This window comes from Neoarius graeffei, chromosome 5, assembly GCF_027579695.1.
Source record: "Neoarius graeffei isolate fNeoGra1 chromosome 5, fNeoGra1.pri, whole genome shotgun sequence".
Lineage (NCBI taxonomy): Eukaryota > Metazoa > Chordata > Actinopteri > Siluriformes > Ariidae > Neoarius > Neoarius graeffei.
The window spans coordinates 83,321,644-83,336,743 of record NC_083573.1 but is presented as its reverse complement, the minus strand read 5'-3'; the positions used below and the strand labels follow the sequence as shown (position 1 = coordinate 83,336,743).

At 42.1% G+C, this 15,100-nt stretch overlaps 1 protein-coding gene across 1 annotated transcript in view; it reads left to right on the top strand.

The window, feature by feature from the left end:
* Positions 1-472: 472 nt before the first annotated feature.
* The window catches only part of si:dkey-192l18.9 (F-box/LRR-repeat protein 7), a 72,499-nt gene continuing 57,871 nt past the window's right edge, over positions 473-15,100 (top strand). The window contains exons 1-3 of the mRNA XM_060920715.1: positions 473-612; positions 714-798; positions 14,351-14,440. Coding sequence (XP_060776698.1) covers positions 580-612; positions 714-798; positions 14,351-14,440 — 208 coding nt within the window. The 5' untranslated portion in view covers positions 473-579. The remainder of the gene's footprint in view (positions 613-713; positions 799-14,350; positions 14,441-15,100) is intronic.

The window sequence follows — 15,100 nt, the reverse complement described above, 5'->3', positions numbered from 1 at the left end:
GTCCCTTCCTGTACAAGTGGTTGGTGTTGCAAGTCCAGTCCAGCTTGCTGTCCAGCCACAGCCCGAGGTACTTGTAGGAATCCACAGCCTCGACTCCCTTGATCAGAACCTTGGTCTGGACCTCCCAAAGTCAATGACCAGCTCCTTGGTCTTCAAGGTGTTGAGCTGCACATGGTTCCTGTTGCGCCAAACGGCAAAGTCCATCTGCCGAAAACATGAAAAACAGTTGGAAGAGTTATAATGTAGACACTATCTGTGATTAAAGGGTGAAGTGTTTGGCCAAGAGTTGGACTGAAGTCTCAGCATGTGTCTGAGTAAAAAGGAGAGAAGAATGAGAGAGTATTAGATGGTGTGTGTGTGTGTGTGTTGGATGAAATGAGTGTGTACATTGAGGGTTAATGTTTGCGGTCTCTTTAAACGCCAGCTGTTCAGCCCAGACATCCTTCTGTCAGAGAGAGAGAGAGAGAGAGAGAGAGAGAAAGAGAGAGTGTGTGTGTCCCTCAGCTCACATCAGTCAGTGTGTATTAAAGTGTGAGTGGAGGGAATGAACGCACTTATCAGGACACACGCACAAACAGGATGCTGCTCAAGCCGGAGCTGTGGACTCTTCTCGTACTTAACTTTACACATCTTTCACGCCATAGTTTTTCCTCCATGCGTTCCTGAAATTGGAAGTACTTCTTAATGGATGTGTTCGTTGTTGTTTTAATCAGTGTGTCAGTGTAAAAGCGTCATGTGTGTTGGAGTGTGGGAGTTTCAGCATGGGAGCGAATAACGGCAAACAGGGTGGAAGTGAAGGTACGTCACTCACAACAACAACAACCTATAGGCTAATATTTCTCTCTCTCTCTCTCTCTCTCTCTCTTTCTCTCTCTCTCTCGCACACACGGTGCTATAAGTAAAGCACAAACTTTTTTTTAAGGTTCTTATTTTATGACTTCTACTTTATCATGTTGATACAAAACGGTTTAGATTTCCACACATTAGTTATTAAACGTTACAGGAAATGTTTTACATAAGATACACTCTACAGACAAAAACATAAGAAGCAAGTGGGACAAAGTGTCCAGAAGAACTGAATCTGGTTCTGGATGATGTTCAGTAAAACCTACACCTTATAAAACTGCACTAACTGTAACTGAGACTAATACAGTATAAATGTTTGGGGTTTTTTTTGCATTAAATATCGACTTTGTTTCATTTAATACTCTTTTTATTAATGCAGACGTTTCATTATTTTTGAAGGCATCTTTGCTCTGCATGTGCTTAAAACTTTTGTACTGTTCATCAATATTTTGACAGTTAGAGACTCCTCTACAGTCTCTAATCCATCCCTGTGCTCCTTGTTTTTATTCCAACACACATTACAGAAGGTTACTGCTTACATGATGTTTGCTTGATGCTTGCATGATATTTCGAAGTTGTTAGAGACTCCTCTACAGTCTCTAATCCATCCCTGTGCTCCTTGTTTTTAGTCCAACACACATTACAGAAGGTTATTGCTTGCTTGATGCTTGCATGATGTTTCGAAGTTGTTAGAGACTCTGCTACAGTCTCTAATCCATCCCTGTGCTCCTTGTTTTTAGTCCAACACACACTACAGAAGGTTATTGCTTGCATGATGTTTGCTTGATGCTTGCATGATATTTCGAAGTTGTTAGAGGCTCCGCTACAGTCTCTAATCCATCCCTGTGCGCCTTGTTTTTAGTCCAACACACATTACAGAAGGTTACTGCTTGCATGATGTTTGCTTGATGTTTCGAAGTTGTTAGAGACTCCGCTACAATCTCTAATCCATCCCTGTGCTCCTTGTTTAGTCCAACAAACACTACAGAAGGTTACTGCTTGCTTGATGCTTGCATGATGTTTCGAAGTTGTTAGAGACTCCGCTACAGTCTCTAATCCATCCCTGTGCTCCTTGTTTTTAGTCCAACACACATTACAGAAGGTTATTGCTTGCATGATGCTTGCATGATGTTTCGAAGTTGTTAGAGACTCCTCTACAGTCTCTAATCCATCCCTGTGCTCCTTGTTTTTAGTCCAACACACACTACAGAAGGTTACTGCTTGCATGATGTTTGCTTGATGCTTGCATGATATTTCGGAGTTGTTAGAGGCTCCGCTACAGTCTCTAATCCATCCCTGTGCTCCTTGTTTTTAGTCCAACAAACACTACAGAAGGTTATTGCTTGCATAATGCTTGCATAATGTTTCGGAGTTGTTAGAGATTCCACTACAGTCTCTAATCCATCCCTGTGCTCCTTGTTTTTAGTCCAACAAACACTACAGAAGGTTACTGCTTGCATGTTTGCTATCAAACTTTTTTTTTTAAACAGCATTTCTGTTTATAGCATGGGGGAAAAATCCACTAGTGATCTCAGCAGAGTGTTATTTCATGTCTACGGTCCAAACTATCCAAATAGCTGATTAAACACTATAGATCAATATGTGCCACTACATTTAGCTTATTTGTTATTGTGATTCGAGCCCTATAATATTCCTGAATCTTTCACTGACAAACCCCAAACACTATTTCTAGTTTTCTTCTTCTTCAAATGCCATGAGACGCGCATTGACAATTTCTCGTTTTTGCTTTTCATATTTATATAACAACATTTTGCCGATATGAGTGACATGTCATTTCTGATGACGATAACTATTTTAATAACAGTCAATAAAAAAAGGCAAGAATGAGCATGATCGCTTCCTCTATGTCATGAACCGGTTCCCAGACCTGCTTTGAGAACAAAGACACTGTCTGTCTACTTCTAAAATGTCCCAAGAAGTGGCTTATTCACACATCACAGAAATAAACTTGGAAATGAAAAGTCAGCTTAAGTCCTTGTCATGATTTGCCTTTTTAAGAATGAGCCCAAGAGCAGCCATGAGACTTGCTTAAACATTAAATTATTCAACAGTCCAAGGCAAACATCCACATCTGGGGCACAACCTACTGCTCAGACATAGGACGTTAACTGGCCAAGTTAAACTTTAAGCTTCAGTCAAGTCCTTGAGAAACCCTGAGGGAAATGTTGAATCTCTCTGTCTCTCTCTATCTCTCGACCACTTCTCATTATGTATCACTTCTCATACCGCAATGTATGACTACACACCATTTACAAGACTTAATCTGAAACCTGATTGGTCAGACAACGTTGACTAATTTTCTCTAACAGGGGATCTGACAGTAGTTCCATGTGCAAGACAAATCATGGATTCATATTAACATGCTCATTCTGGTCCATTATTGTTTCTATAGTAACAACTCATACATGAGCTCTTATGTTTGATACTCCACATTATCTAAGACTAATTAATAGATTACGAAAAGTGTCGGCATTTAAAAAACTAAAAATGTGTAATCATTGATATGGTAAAGCTTTCTGTCAGGAGATCTGTTAAAGATTAACGGAAGGAGTCTCCAGTGTCAGTTTTCGAATTTTCCAACACAAAGTCTTCAGGCGATGGGGTTTTCTTATTTTTCTGTCACATGACAAACTTTTGGGGTGGCACGGTGGTGTAGTGGTTAGCGCTGTCGCCTCACAGCAAGAAGGTCCTGGGTTCGAGCCCCAGGGTCGGCGAGGGCCTTTCTGTGTGGAGTTTGCATGTTCTCCCTGTGTCCGCGTGGGTTTCCTCCGGGTGCTCCGGTTTCCCCCACAGTCCAAAGACATGCAGGTTAGGTTAACTGGTGACTCTAAATTGACCGTGAATGTGAGTGTGAATGGTTGTCTGTGTCAGCCCTGTGATGACCTGGCGACTTGTCCAGGGTGTACCCCGCCTTTCGCCCGTAGTCAGCTGGGATAGGCTCCAGCTTGCCTGCGACCCTGTAGAACAGGATAAAGCGGCTAGAGATGATGAGATGACAAACTTTTTTTATTTTTTATTGCCTTAAGAAAAAAAACAGATTGGGAATAGAATGAGTGTTTGTTTATAGCTGCTAGAGCACAAGTGATAACAGGAACTGATTTGTTTTCCAGATATTCCATAACATCTCATCTCATTATCTCTAGCCGCTTTATCCTGTTCTACAGGGTCGCGGGCAAGCTGGAGGCTATCCCAGCTGACTACGGGCGAAAGGCGGGGTACACCCTGGACAAGTCGCCAGGTCATCACAGGGCTGACACAGACAACCATTCACACCTACGGTCAATTGCAAACTCCGCACATAAAGGCCCTCGCTGGCCATGGGGCTCGAACCCGGACCTTCTTGCTGTGAGGCGACAGCGCTAACCACTACACCACCGTGCCGCCTATTCTACAACATTAACAGGATAAAAAACCCCACGTTATTTATTTAATGTTATTAAATGAAATAATTTGAAATTGCTATGATGTAAAATGAATAAAATGTGGAGAACATGCTGTAACGGGGAAATAACCAATGCCCGGGAGGTAATATTAACTGCACTTGATGCTGTGCTACATGACACAAAGTTGTTGATTTATTTTCCTATAACGACACATCCTGTTGTAAAGCACAATAAAAGATGCTGAAATGAAACAGACTTGCAAGCAATTGATAGAAAATGAGTGAGAAGAAAAGTATATCTGAAGTTCAGAGCTACATAAAGTGGATAAGGACAAACTGCCCTTGTCATTGAGAAGGGCTGATTGTCCTGGCTCTAAAAAAAAAAAAAGTTTTGGGCTCTATTTGGGAACGCTGCTTGATGTTTTACCTGAGGCAGCGAACAAATCCCATCCAAATACAAATATTTAAAGTTCCAGTTTGACCCAAATTCATACGCTGACCCAGTATTTCAGCACAAGGTAACCTGCCAGTTGCTTGTCAAAACTCAATAAAAGAAGGAGAAAATGCAAATCTGATTTCTCCATTTCAACTGAAGCTAGATCATATGGATCCAATCATGGATAGAATTTATTATCTACAAATTTAGAAATGGAGCATCTGGCTCACTACTGGTGCGTTTCTCAAGACTTCATGTTAGCCAGGGTGTATTCAGTTCAATTAGTTACTACAGGAAGGTTCGACCTTAAAGCTGGACAACATTACAGACATGTATGAGTAACTTGGCATGCATGTGCATCTCTGCACACTGATACCTCATCACGGGTTTATAAATGCCATTTCTCTCCGTCTGTGCCACGAGCATCTGTACTCGACTGTGACCTCGTCTTGAATTTCACTTAGTGAACAAACACTCCACAAAGCTCGCTTTGCACCTTACATAAGCATAAGGCAGGAAACTGGTGAAAGTTTTTGACAGGTTGTTTTCCAGAAAAGTAAGCAAACAGGTCTCTTGGCTCTGGAGCTTTTCCCAAACCACTTCTTAAGAATGTGTCATTGGCACGTGGTGAGTGGAAGTTAAAGGAAGGGGAGACCGCAGTGCTCAACTCTCAAGGGTGTTCTCACGTTCGTATCTCGGCTGCTTGTGACATGGATGTATCTGCTGGAAAAGTGGGGAGAATAGGAAAATAGGAAGGATTCCACTGGAATAAATCATTGTCAGTGGTTTTTGGGAAGCAGCCCGGCTTTCTGCATCTTAAACAGGAAGAGCAGTGAAATATGACTGTGAAAACAGATCCGATTTATTCCCCGAGTGCAATGATCCCATGATTTTGCTTTAATTAAACAGAATTCAGAAACCGCTGACAAAAATGAGAAACAGAAAGTGATTAGGTGTGCCTGTGGTCTCTGTACAGAAGCAGAGTCAAACCTATGCTTTATGAATTCAAGCTGTGTCTGTCTCCGTTTCAAATGTTCACATGTGACCACTGGAAAATAATTGTCAATGGGTGCTAAGCTCCTGAGTAATGGAATTGCTTGTGCATGTGAAGTTTTTACACATCATTTGGAAGTCCTACATCTTGCCAAAAAAAAAAGTCATTTTATTAAAGGTTTTCTAATGCACTTAGTCTGATCAAAAGGCCAGACTTTTCACTGGCTTAACCAGACTAAGACTATAATGTTTAGGTTGATAGGTTTTAGGTTCCATTAAAGGGGCTGGCTCACCCTTCCCAGAATCCAGTTTGTCATTTTGTTTACATACTTCACTTTGTTTTGAGGCGGCACGGTGGTGTAGTGGTTAGCGCTGTCGCCTCACAGCAAGAAGGTCCGGGTTCGAGCCCCGTGGCCGGTGAGGGCCTTTCTGTGTGGAGTTTGCATGTTGTCCGCGTGGGTTTCCTCCGGGTGCTCCGGTTTCCCCCACAGTCCAAAGACATGCAGGTTAGGTTAACTGGTGACTCTAAAGTGAGTGTGAATGGTTGTCTGTGTCTATTGGCCCTTTTCCACTACCCTTTTTCAGCTCGCTTCAGCCCGACACGGCTCGCGTTTCGACTACCAAAAAACAGCACGACTCAGCTCGCTTCAGCCCTGCTTAGCCCCTAAAACTCGCACGGTTTTGGAGTGGGGCTGAAGCGAGCCAAACCGAGCCGAGTGGGGCTGGGGGCGTGAGCAGACACTCCCCTGTGTACTGATTGGTGAGGAGGAGTATCCTCACATGCCCACACACGCCCCGCGAGCATGCTGGGATCTGTAAACACCGCAAACCCGGAAGGAGAAGAATTACGAATTACGAGAATTTCTGAAGCCTTATGCACCTCGCCTCATCTATACACTCTTGCCAGTATCTGTTCGCGTTGTCGGTTTACTATTCGGGTCGTGAGACGACCGCTTAAAAGCTCACTGATGTCACTGTTTGCGCTGCTTAACGACATCACGTGACGTCCACCCACTTTCGCTAACTCCACCCAATGTGTCCACCCACTTCCAGCCAGCACGGTTCAGCGCGGTTGTAGTCGAAATGCAACTCCAACAGCCCCGCTCAGCTCGACTCAGCCCAACTCAGCACGGCACAGCTCAGCCGTGTTTGTAGTGGAAAAGCGGCATATGTGTCAGCCCTGTGATGACCTGGTGACTTGTCCAGGGTGTACCCCGCCTTTCGCCTGTAGTCAGCTGGGATAGGCTCCAGCTTGCCTGCGACCCTGTAGAACAGGATAAAGTGGCTAGAGATAATGAGATGAGACTTTGTTTTGAAAAACCTGCACGTATTTAAATAATATTGGCTGGTGTTGAGTGGTATATCAAAAATATTCCATTCAACTAGCATGATATTGAACTTGTCTTCGACTCGTTCAATATCATGCTAGCTGAATGGAATATATCTGATATACCACTCAACGCCAGCCATTCTTCTTCTTCTTCTTCTTCTTCTTCTTAATATTCCTTTCATGTGTTCAACGCGTCTTTCTCTCTCTTTCAAAATTCTTTCAAAATCTTCCATGTTTAACAAAGCAAACCTGGCTGCCATGTTTGTTTACAAATTGTCACAGTCGCTCACTAGCGTGGAAGTTTTACATCTCCAACACGTGACCTCATGTCTTGACAGCCATACAATATCGTAAACCATATTCGACTCGCATTCTCCATTGGGTAGAGTGATGTAATACACATAGGATAAGCGACATGCTAATGATATTGCATACTATCAAACCAAATAAATGGAACCTGCTAGAAGGGAATAGAACACGTGTTTTGTGTCCTGCATGTATAATATTCATCACTAGTGATCCCTTCTTGAACCGTTTCATCATCCTTGTGTAATGTGGAAGCGAACACAATATGGCCGATTATTTTCTTTCCTTCGTGGCCACCTATAAGACGTCCAAGGCCGGTTCTGTTCCATTACAACAGATTAACCATATGAAAACGGAATATATCAGTCAAAAGAATTTCAAACTACTTTGATAAAATATCTTCAATTTCACGTTACAGTTTATGATCTACAGTGGGGCAAAAAAGTATTTAGTCAGTCACCAATTGTGCAAGTTCTCCCACTTAAAAAGATGAGAGAGGCCTGTAATTTTCATCATAGGTACACTTCAACTATGAGAGACAGAATGGGGGGAAAGAATCCAGGAAATCACATTGTAGGATTTTTAATAAATTAATTGGTAAATTCCTCGGTAAAATAAGTATTTGGTCACCTACAAACAAGCAAGATTTCTGGCTCTCACAGACCTGTAGCAACTTCTTTAAGAGGCTCCTCTGTCCTCCACTCGTTACCTGTATTAATGGCACCTGTTTGAACTCGTTATCAGTATAAAAGACACCTGTCCACAACCTCAAACAGTCACACTCCAAACTCCACTATGGCCAAGACCAAAGAGCTGTCAAAGGACACCAGAAACAAAATTGTAGACCTGCACCAGGCTGGGAAGACTGAATCTGCAATAGGTAAGCAGCTTGGTGTGAAGAAATCAACTGTGGGAGCAATTATTAGAAAATGGAAGACATACAAGACCACTGATAATCTCCCTCGATCTGGGGCTCCACGCAAGATCTCACCCTGTGGGGTCAAAATGATCACAAGAATGGTGAGCAAAAATCCCAGAACCACACGGGGGGACCTAGTGAATGACCTGCAGAGAGCTGGGACCAAAGTAACAAAGGCTACCATCAGTAACACACTACGCCGCCAGGGACTCAAATCCTGCAGTGCCAGACGTGTCCCCCTGCTTAAGCCAGTACATGTCCAGGCCCGTCTGAAGTTTGCTAGAGAGCATTTGGATGATCCAGAAGAGGATTGGGAGAATGTCATATGGTCAGATGAAACCAAAATAGAACTTTTTGGTAAAAACTCAACTTGTCATGTTTGGAGGAGAAAGAATGCTGAGTTGCATCCAAAGAACACCATACCTACTGTGAAGCATGGGGGTGGAAACATCATGCTTTGGGGCTGTTTTTCTGCAAAGGGACCAGGACGACTGATCCGTGTAAAGGAAAGAATGAATGGGGCCATGTATCATGAGATTTTGAGTGAAAACCTCCTTCCATCAGCAAGGGCATTGAAGACGAAACGTGGCTGGGTCTTTCAGCATGACAATGCTCCCAAACACACTGCCCGGGCAATGAAGGAGTGGCTTCGTAAGAAGCGTTTCAAGGTCCTGGAGTGGCCTAGCCAGTCTCCAGATCTCAACCCCATAGAAAATCTTTGGAGGGAGTTGAAAGTCCGTGTTGCCCAGCGACAGCCCCAAAACATCACTGCTCTCGAGGAGATCTGCATGGAGGAATGGGCCAAAATACCAGCAACAGTGTGTGAAAACCTTGTGAAGACTTACAGAAAACGTTTGACCTCTGTCATTACCAACAAAGGGTATATAACAAAGTATTGAGATGAACTTTTGTTATTGACCAAATACTTATTTTCCACCATAATTTGCAAATAAATTCTTTTAAAATCAGACAATGTGATTTTCTGGATTTTTTTTTCTCATTCTGTCTCTCATAGTTGAAGTGTACCTATGATGAAAATTACAGGCCTCTCTCATCTTTTTAAGTGGGAGAACTTGCACAATTGGTGACTGACTAAATATTTTTTTGCCCCACTGTATGTTGCTGCGTTGTTGTAGATTGTTTGTTTATTTTTTGTTTTTTTTCCAAACGTAACCCATTGGAATGTCGATGGCTTCAAAAATGGTGACTCGCTACTCTTCTTCCCAGAGGCTTCTGGGAAGAATGAATGAGCTGGCCCCTTTAAGAGATTAAACCATTGATGGAAAGGAACCAAGGTTTAGACTTGGGATTGCTTTTCAGTCCTGCTTATATCCATGTACATCTGGAATACTCAATAATACCACAATCCTCAATCAAATGAGAATGTACGAAGGTTGCAGGGTCAAAAGCTGAGCTGGTCAGTTCTTCAGGCTGATCAATGCACACAAATGTCTTTTCAATGTTCAGCTCTACGATTTCGGTGATCTGAAATTGCTGTTTATGTAACAGGGAAATGACTGATATTCATACTGTGTGAGTGAAGCACTTTCACTCACTTACTTTGATGCATAGAGGATAGACTGATGGACTGTCTCCTTTTCCAGGCATTTCAACATGGAGGAAAACCACTGGTAGTCAAGCAAGAAAGAGTGATCTGTTGAAGTAACTCATTACATCTTTGAGCTCAATAGGTTAGTCTTGAGCTCTTGATTGAAGATCGGCACGCAAGGGATGAAATTTCTCTGAGCCATGGTCAACAAACAGCCGACTACTCAAATCGTATAGATATACCGACTACTCTTCTGTAATTTATTACTCTTTTAGGGTTTTATACTGTACTTGGCATACACTAGTGCTCATGATATGTGACAGAGACAGTAACAGTGTTTGAAAGCAAATAATTTGCCAGACTTCTGTGGTTTCTGCTTCTTAATTTCATAGATGGGAAGTGTTGTATAGCTTTAGTCATCTATATAATTATAACTTTCACATAAAGTCCACCATTTATTATGAAACAGTGCGGAATAGAATAGCTAGAACAAACAGCAAAGTGTATTTATAACTTCAGCTAATTGAGGCCATTTGACAACACGGCAAATTGCATCCACTTGTTTTGTGAGTCACATTTTAGGGCCTGATGTGGAAAACAAAGCAGATGTGCTGCTTCGGTGATCTCACCACATGTCTTTACAATGGGAATGATGAAGGGAATTTGTCTCATGTTAACCACAATACAGCACTGGTTGGTTTACCAAAGAAGAAATGCTGGAAATGACTGAATTAGCATGGGTTATTTGTTTAGGCATTGCCAATAAGGTGGGCTTTGCTACACCAGTGGTAATAAAAGAGGCTTGTTTGAAATGTTGTTGTAAGGGTAACGAGTCCCTGCTAGTCCCTGTGTGGGTGATGCTGCACCATTGCCATCATGCATAGCATTGTGGCCATGTAAAATGCTTGTGTGTTTGTGCGTGTAGATATGATGAGCACTTGAACAAAGCGTGTGAAGAAAGTCTTGTTTACATGGTGAACGCCTTATGTGGAATAAAGGCTCAAGATGATTTTGCACGAAGCCACTGGTGCTTTGAGTTTATGGCCTCCCATAAAACGGGCCCCTCACACACACACACAGACACACATTTTTTGCTGGTTTTGCATTTGTGGCTCCAGAGTCTTTGCTAAAGACCTTGATTTAGCCCTTCAATTTGCAAGACAAACATCCATATGTTAAGTTGACCATCCCGCATCCTCCAAACTGCCCATTTTATGGGCAAATAAAGATCAAGAGATTCTTATAATCTTGGTAAACTGACTATTCTGCTCTGAGAGCAGAATGACCGTTGGACTGGTGGACAGAGAAGGCTTAGCTCTGAGTTAGTGTTTAATAGATCATGAGTTCAAATCCCAGGACAGCCGGAGATCCATTGTTGGACCCTTTAACAAGATTCTCAACTGTTGAGCTCTATGCTTGAATAGTATCCTCTCTTAATCACTTAAATCAGTTTGGATAAAAGCATCTGCCAAATACTTGCAGGATAAATGGGTCTTCACTTTGATCCTGAGCAGTTTCGTACGTTTTCTCCTTGTGTCTATGTGGATTTCCTCCAGGATCTCTGGCTTCCTCTGGAGAACTAAAACCATGCAGGTAGGTGGATTGGGTATGCAAAGTTGCCCGTGTGTGTGTGTGTGCACACATGCAGTGGACTGGCCTCTTATCCAGGTTTTATTACCACGTTGTTCATAAATTCCACCATCTCCAGATCCACCATGATCCTGACCAGGATAAAGCACTTACTGAAGATGGATGAATGAGTATATTATTAAAACAGAACACGTACCATCCTGTGGCAATATTACAAATTCATTGCATTTGATCATTTTGATTTCATCAACAAGAAGCCTTTATTTTTCACACGTACACTCAAGCACAGGAGATACGCAGAACCTTTATTTTTAAATACATTTCTGAGTGGATAGTATCTCCATCCTTGACTCTTGTATGCTGCATAAATGAGATTAAAAAATATATTTTTGAGAGTTAAAATCGACTGCAAAATTGGCATTTGAGCTACCCCGCTGAGCCAGCCAGCCAGCCAGCCCTGTGTATGACGTCACAGCGGTAACCGGTTTTAAGGCCGAGGCCTTTGACAGCTACAGACCAAAGCCAGACTTGGCAGGCGAGAGTGGTTGCAATGGTCTCTTCGTTCGGATTCATTGGAGAATCTTTGGATTCCTCAGATAGTAATACATTGGACTGTGATAGTCCTGAAATTGGAGTGTGTGTACATGCTACTGCTATACACGTAGAACTGTATCAGTTCGAACCATTGAAAAGTGAATCCAATAGTAACACATCAGCCACGGAGGCCCCCACCTTAAGAAATAAAGCCAGAGAACAAAGCCGTCTAGAGAATTGGATGGAATTGAACTGACTGTCTCTTGTGACTCTCATTAAAACTGGACAGGCGTTATAACTTATGCAACATACATGTACATGCATGCAGTTTCACTGGTAAAATGTAAAAGGCTAATTAAATAAATAGATGAATTGAGACAATCACATTCTGAAGCAAATTAAATAATCTTATACTGGTAACTTAAACACACAATACAAGTTACATGTATTAATCTAAATGCAGGTAAACAACGAGTGTTGTTGTTGGTATGTAACCAAATGAGAGTCGCATCTTGCCCGTCTGTGTTCTCGCTTCTTGAAGGCCGATCTTGTGGCCGATTGTTTTGAAACAATCTGACTTTCAGTTCTTTGTTCAGTTCTTCGTTCATTCGCTTCTTCCATGTAAGGATGAGATAGTGCTGCTGAGGCGAGCATATCCAACGGAAAAAAAAGCACATCCAGTGGAGAAATCTGACTACTGGTCCACTCATTCTCCATTTTTCTCTATACTGAGTACTCTGTCATTACTGCTTGGCTCACATTCCGGGAGAACTGGTGCAACTGAACTTACTTTCCTTTTCTTGTAGTTTTCTTTTCCTTTAATTGTTGGTACTGCACCCTCTTTCAATACAGGCTTATAGCCAACGCTCCAACAGATCAGAGGTCTCGAACGAGTCATTAGTAAAATGTGCCTGTGAATTTCTTGCAAAATGTGTCCAAATCTTTGCAGTTTGAACATTCTTGGGCCATGAATGCAATGTAAATCCACCTTCTGTCATGTTGCTGCACCCGCCAGCAACACCTCTACATGGCATGGTGATAAATTAGCTCAAAATAGAGGATCAGAGTTGCAGTCAGCTCTGTGTTTTAGTATAGTGGAAATGGCAATGAGACCAATAGACTTCCTGCTGCGATGTCACAGATGTCAAGGTTATTCACTCAGACTGCTACTTCTATGAATCATTTTAATCGTAAAAATTACTATATTAGATTTATTGTTAACGCTTAAAACTATTCCTGTGCCATTCTTGAGGTCTCAAAGCATTTATAAACGAAAAGTGAGGCCGTGGTTCTGCATATCTCCTTTAAGCACACGGTGAAATTCCTCTGTGCATTTAACCCATCTGAAGCAGTGAACACACACATACCCAGAGCAGTGGGCAGCTATGTGACAGCACCCGGGCAGCAGTTGTGGGTTAGGCGCCTTGCTCAAGGGCACTTCAGCCCAACCTCAGGCCAAGGCTGCCCCATGTTAACCTAACTTGTCTTTGAACTGCAGGGGGGGAAACTGGAGCACATGGAGGAAACCCACGCAGACACCATACAAGCTCCACACAGAAAGGCCCCCCCCGGCCGCTGGGTTCAAACCCAGAACCTTCTTGCTGTGAGGCGACAGTGCTAACGGCTACACCACCATGCGCTATGAAAGCCTTCTTTCATGATACTTGTTCATTTAAAGTGGATCCCAAGTAATCCATAAGATTACGGTAGTTCCTGTCCTTGCCATTTTCAATTTACATATGGTTACGTTCTACATGTTCAGTATTTCCACATACAGATGCTAGTGTTTTGTTGTCAAATTTTTAAGTCTAGTTTTGGTAACATGACCCAATGTCTTTTATTGCTTTTCTGATTTGTATGTGCTATAACTGAATTCATGGATATTAAAAGGCAAAGAAAAAAAAAAGCTCTAGGACTGTCAGCGGTCAACGTAGTTTAAATGTGTCAAAAGCAGTGCTGTCATAGGGGATCATAAAAGAACTGAAACCAGTAAGTGATAAAACTGAGCAAATTCTTCCGTGTTTTGTTCCAGTGCTGGATACTGGTGCTCCTGTCACTGGCAGGAAGTGAGAAGGTTTTCGCTCATCTCCAGTGCATTCCTAATGAGTTTTCCTTCAATTTCTTATTCATGAAAACCTCAAACTTCAGTTTGGATTAAAAATACACTCAGTACCACTGGTAATTATCCAACAAATGGCTTGCCAACAAGGCTTGGATGTCTGATTACATTTTTCGGGCATCTGTTATAATATTGACTCGCAGTGGGAACCTTCACTCCCCGTCTTTCTATAATATATAATCAAACACTGGTTTTCTCACTGTTAAGCTGATTTGGCATCATGAGGAAGCCTGACATTGTTAAAAATACAGTAGATGCATTTCTATTCAGATAAGTAGGTATTCACAATGATGAATCATGTTCGACTGTGTTTTGGGTTACACAGGTAAAGGAAGCTCCAGCATTTCCTCCGACGTGAGCTCCGGCACGGATCATACACCCACCAAAGCTCCCAGGAATGTAACTGCCAGTGAAGGTAAGGCATCTGGTCCTCATTATGTGTGAAACCCCTTGCTCGACACGCCCCATCTTATGAAATGCTTTTTTGGGGGGGTCTTGTGTGTTCCAAAGATAACCTAAAATCAAAAACACTGTCAAATTTCTTGTTGCCAAAAGACTGAAGCACCTGAAGGCTGTTTGTATAGTAAATTATTAAAAACAAAACATATACCGTATAACTGCACTGTCTTATCTGCATGTGTGCTCTTCTAAAAGCTTTTTAATGAGTCCTTTCAAGTTTGTCAGTGAAGGATTTAGACCCGCTGGAATGCAAGAAACTATTTTGTTTCCTAATTGGCTCCTTAAAGGAAGATTGCAAGCAAGATTACAGTTGAACTTAAATCAGTTATGGTTGTAAAATCTTAAATTAGTTGCAAACGCTGAGATACTATAGGTTACTATATAAAGTGTTATTGTATCTCATGTAATCTGTTTAAAAATCATCTTTCTTTTATTCGCTGGTTTAAATGCAGTACTTGTAGTGCTTTACTTTAAACGAAAACATAATGAGACTGTCAATGACGGCGTAGCTCACTCTGGCCCGGCCTAGTCCAGAAGGAACGATCTAAAGTGGGCCACCTTGCGCAATAAATGTTGAAGGCTATAAGCTGTATATAGAAGCTATATACACCCTAGG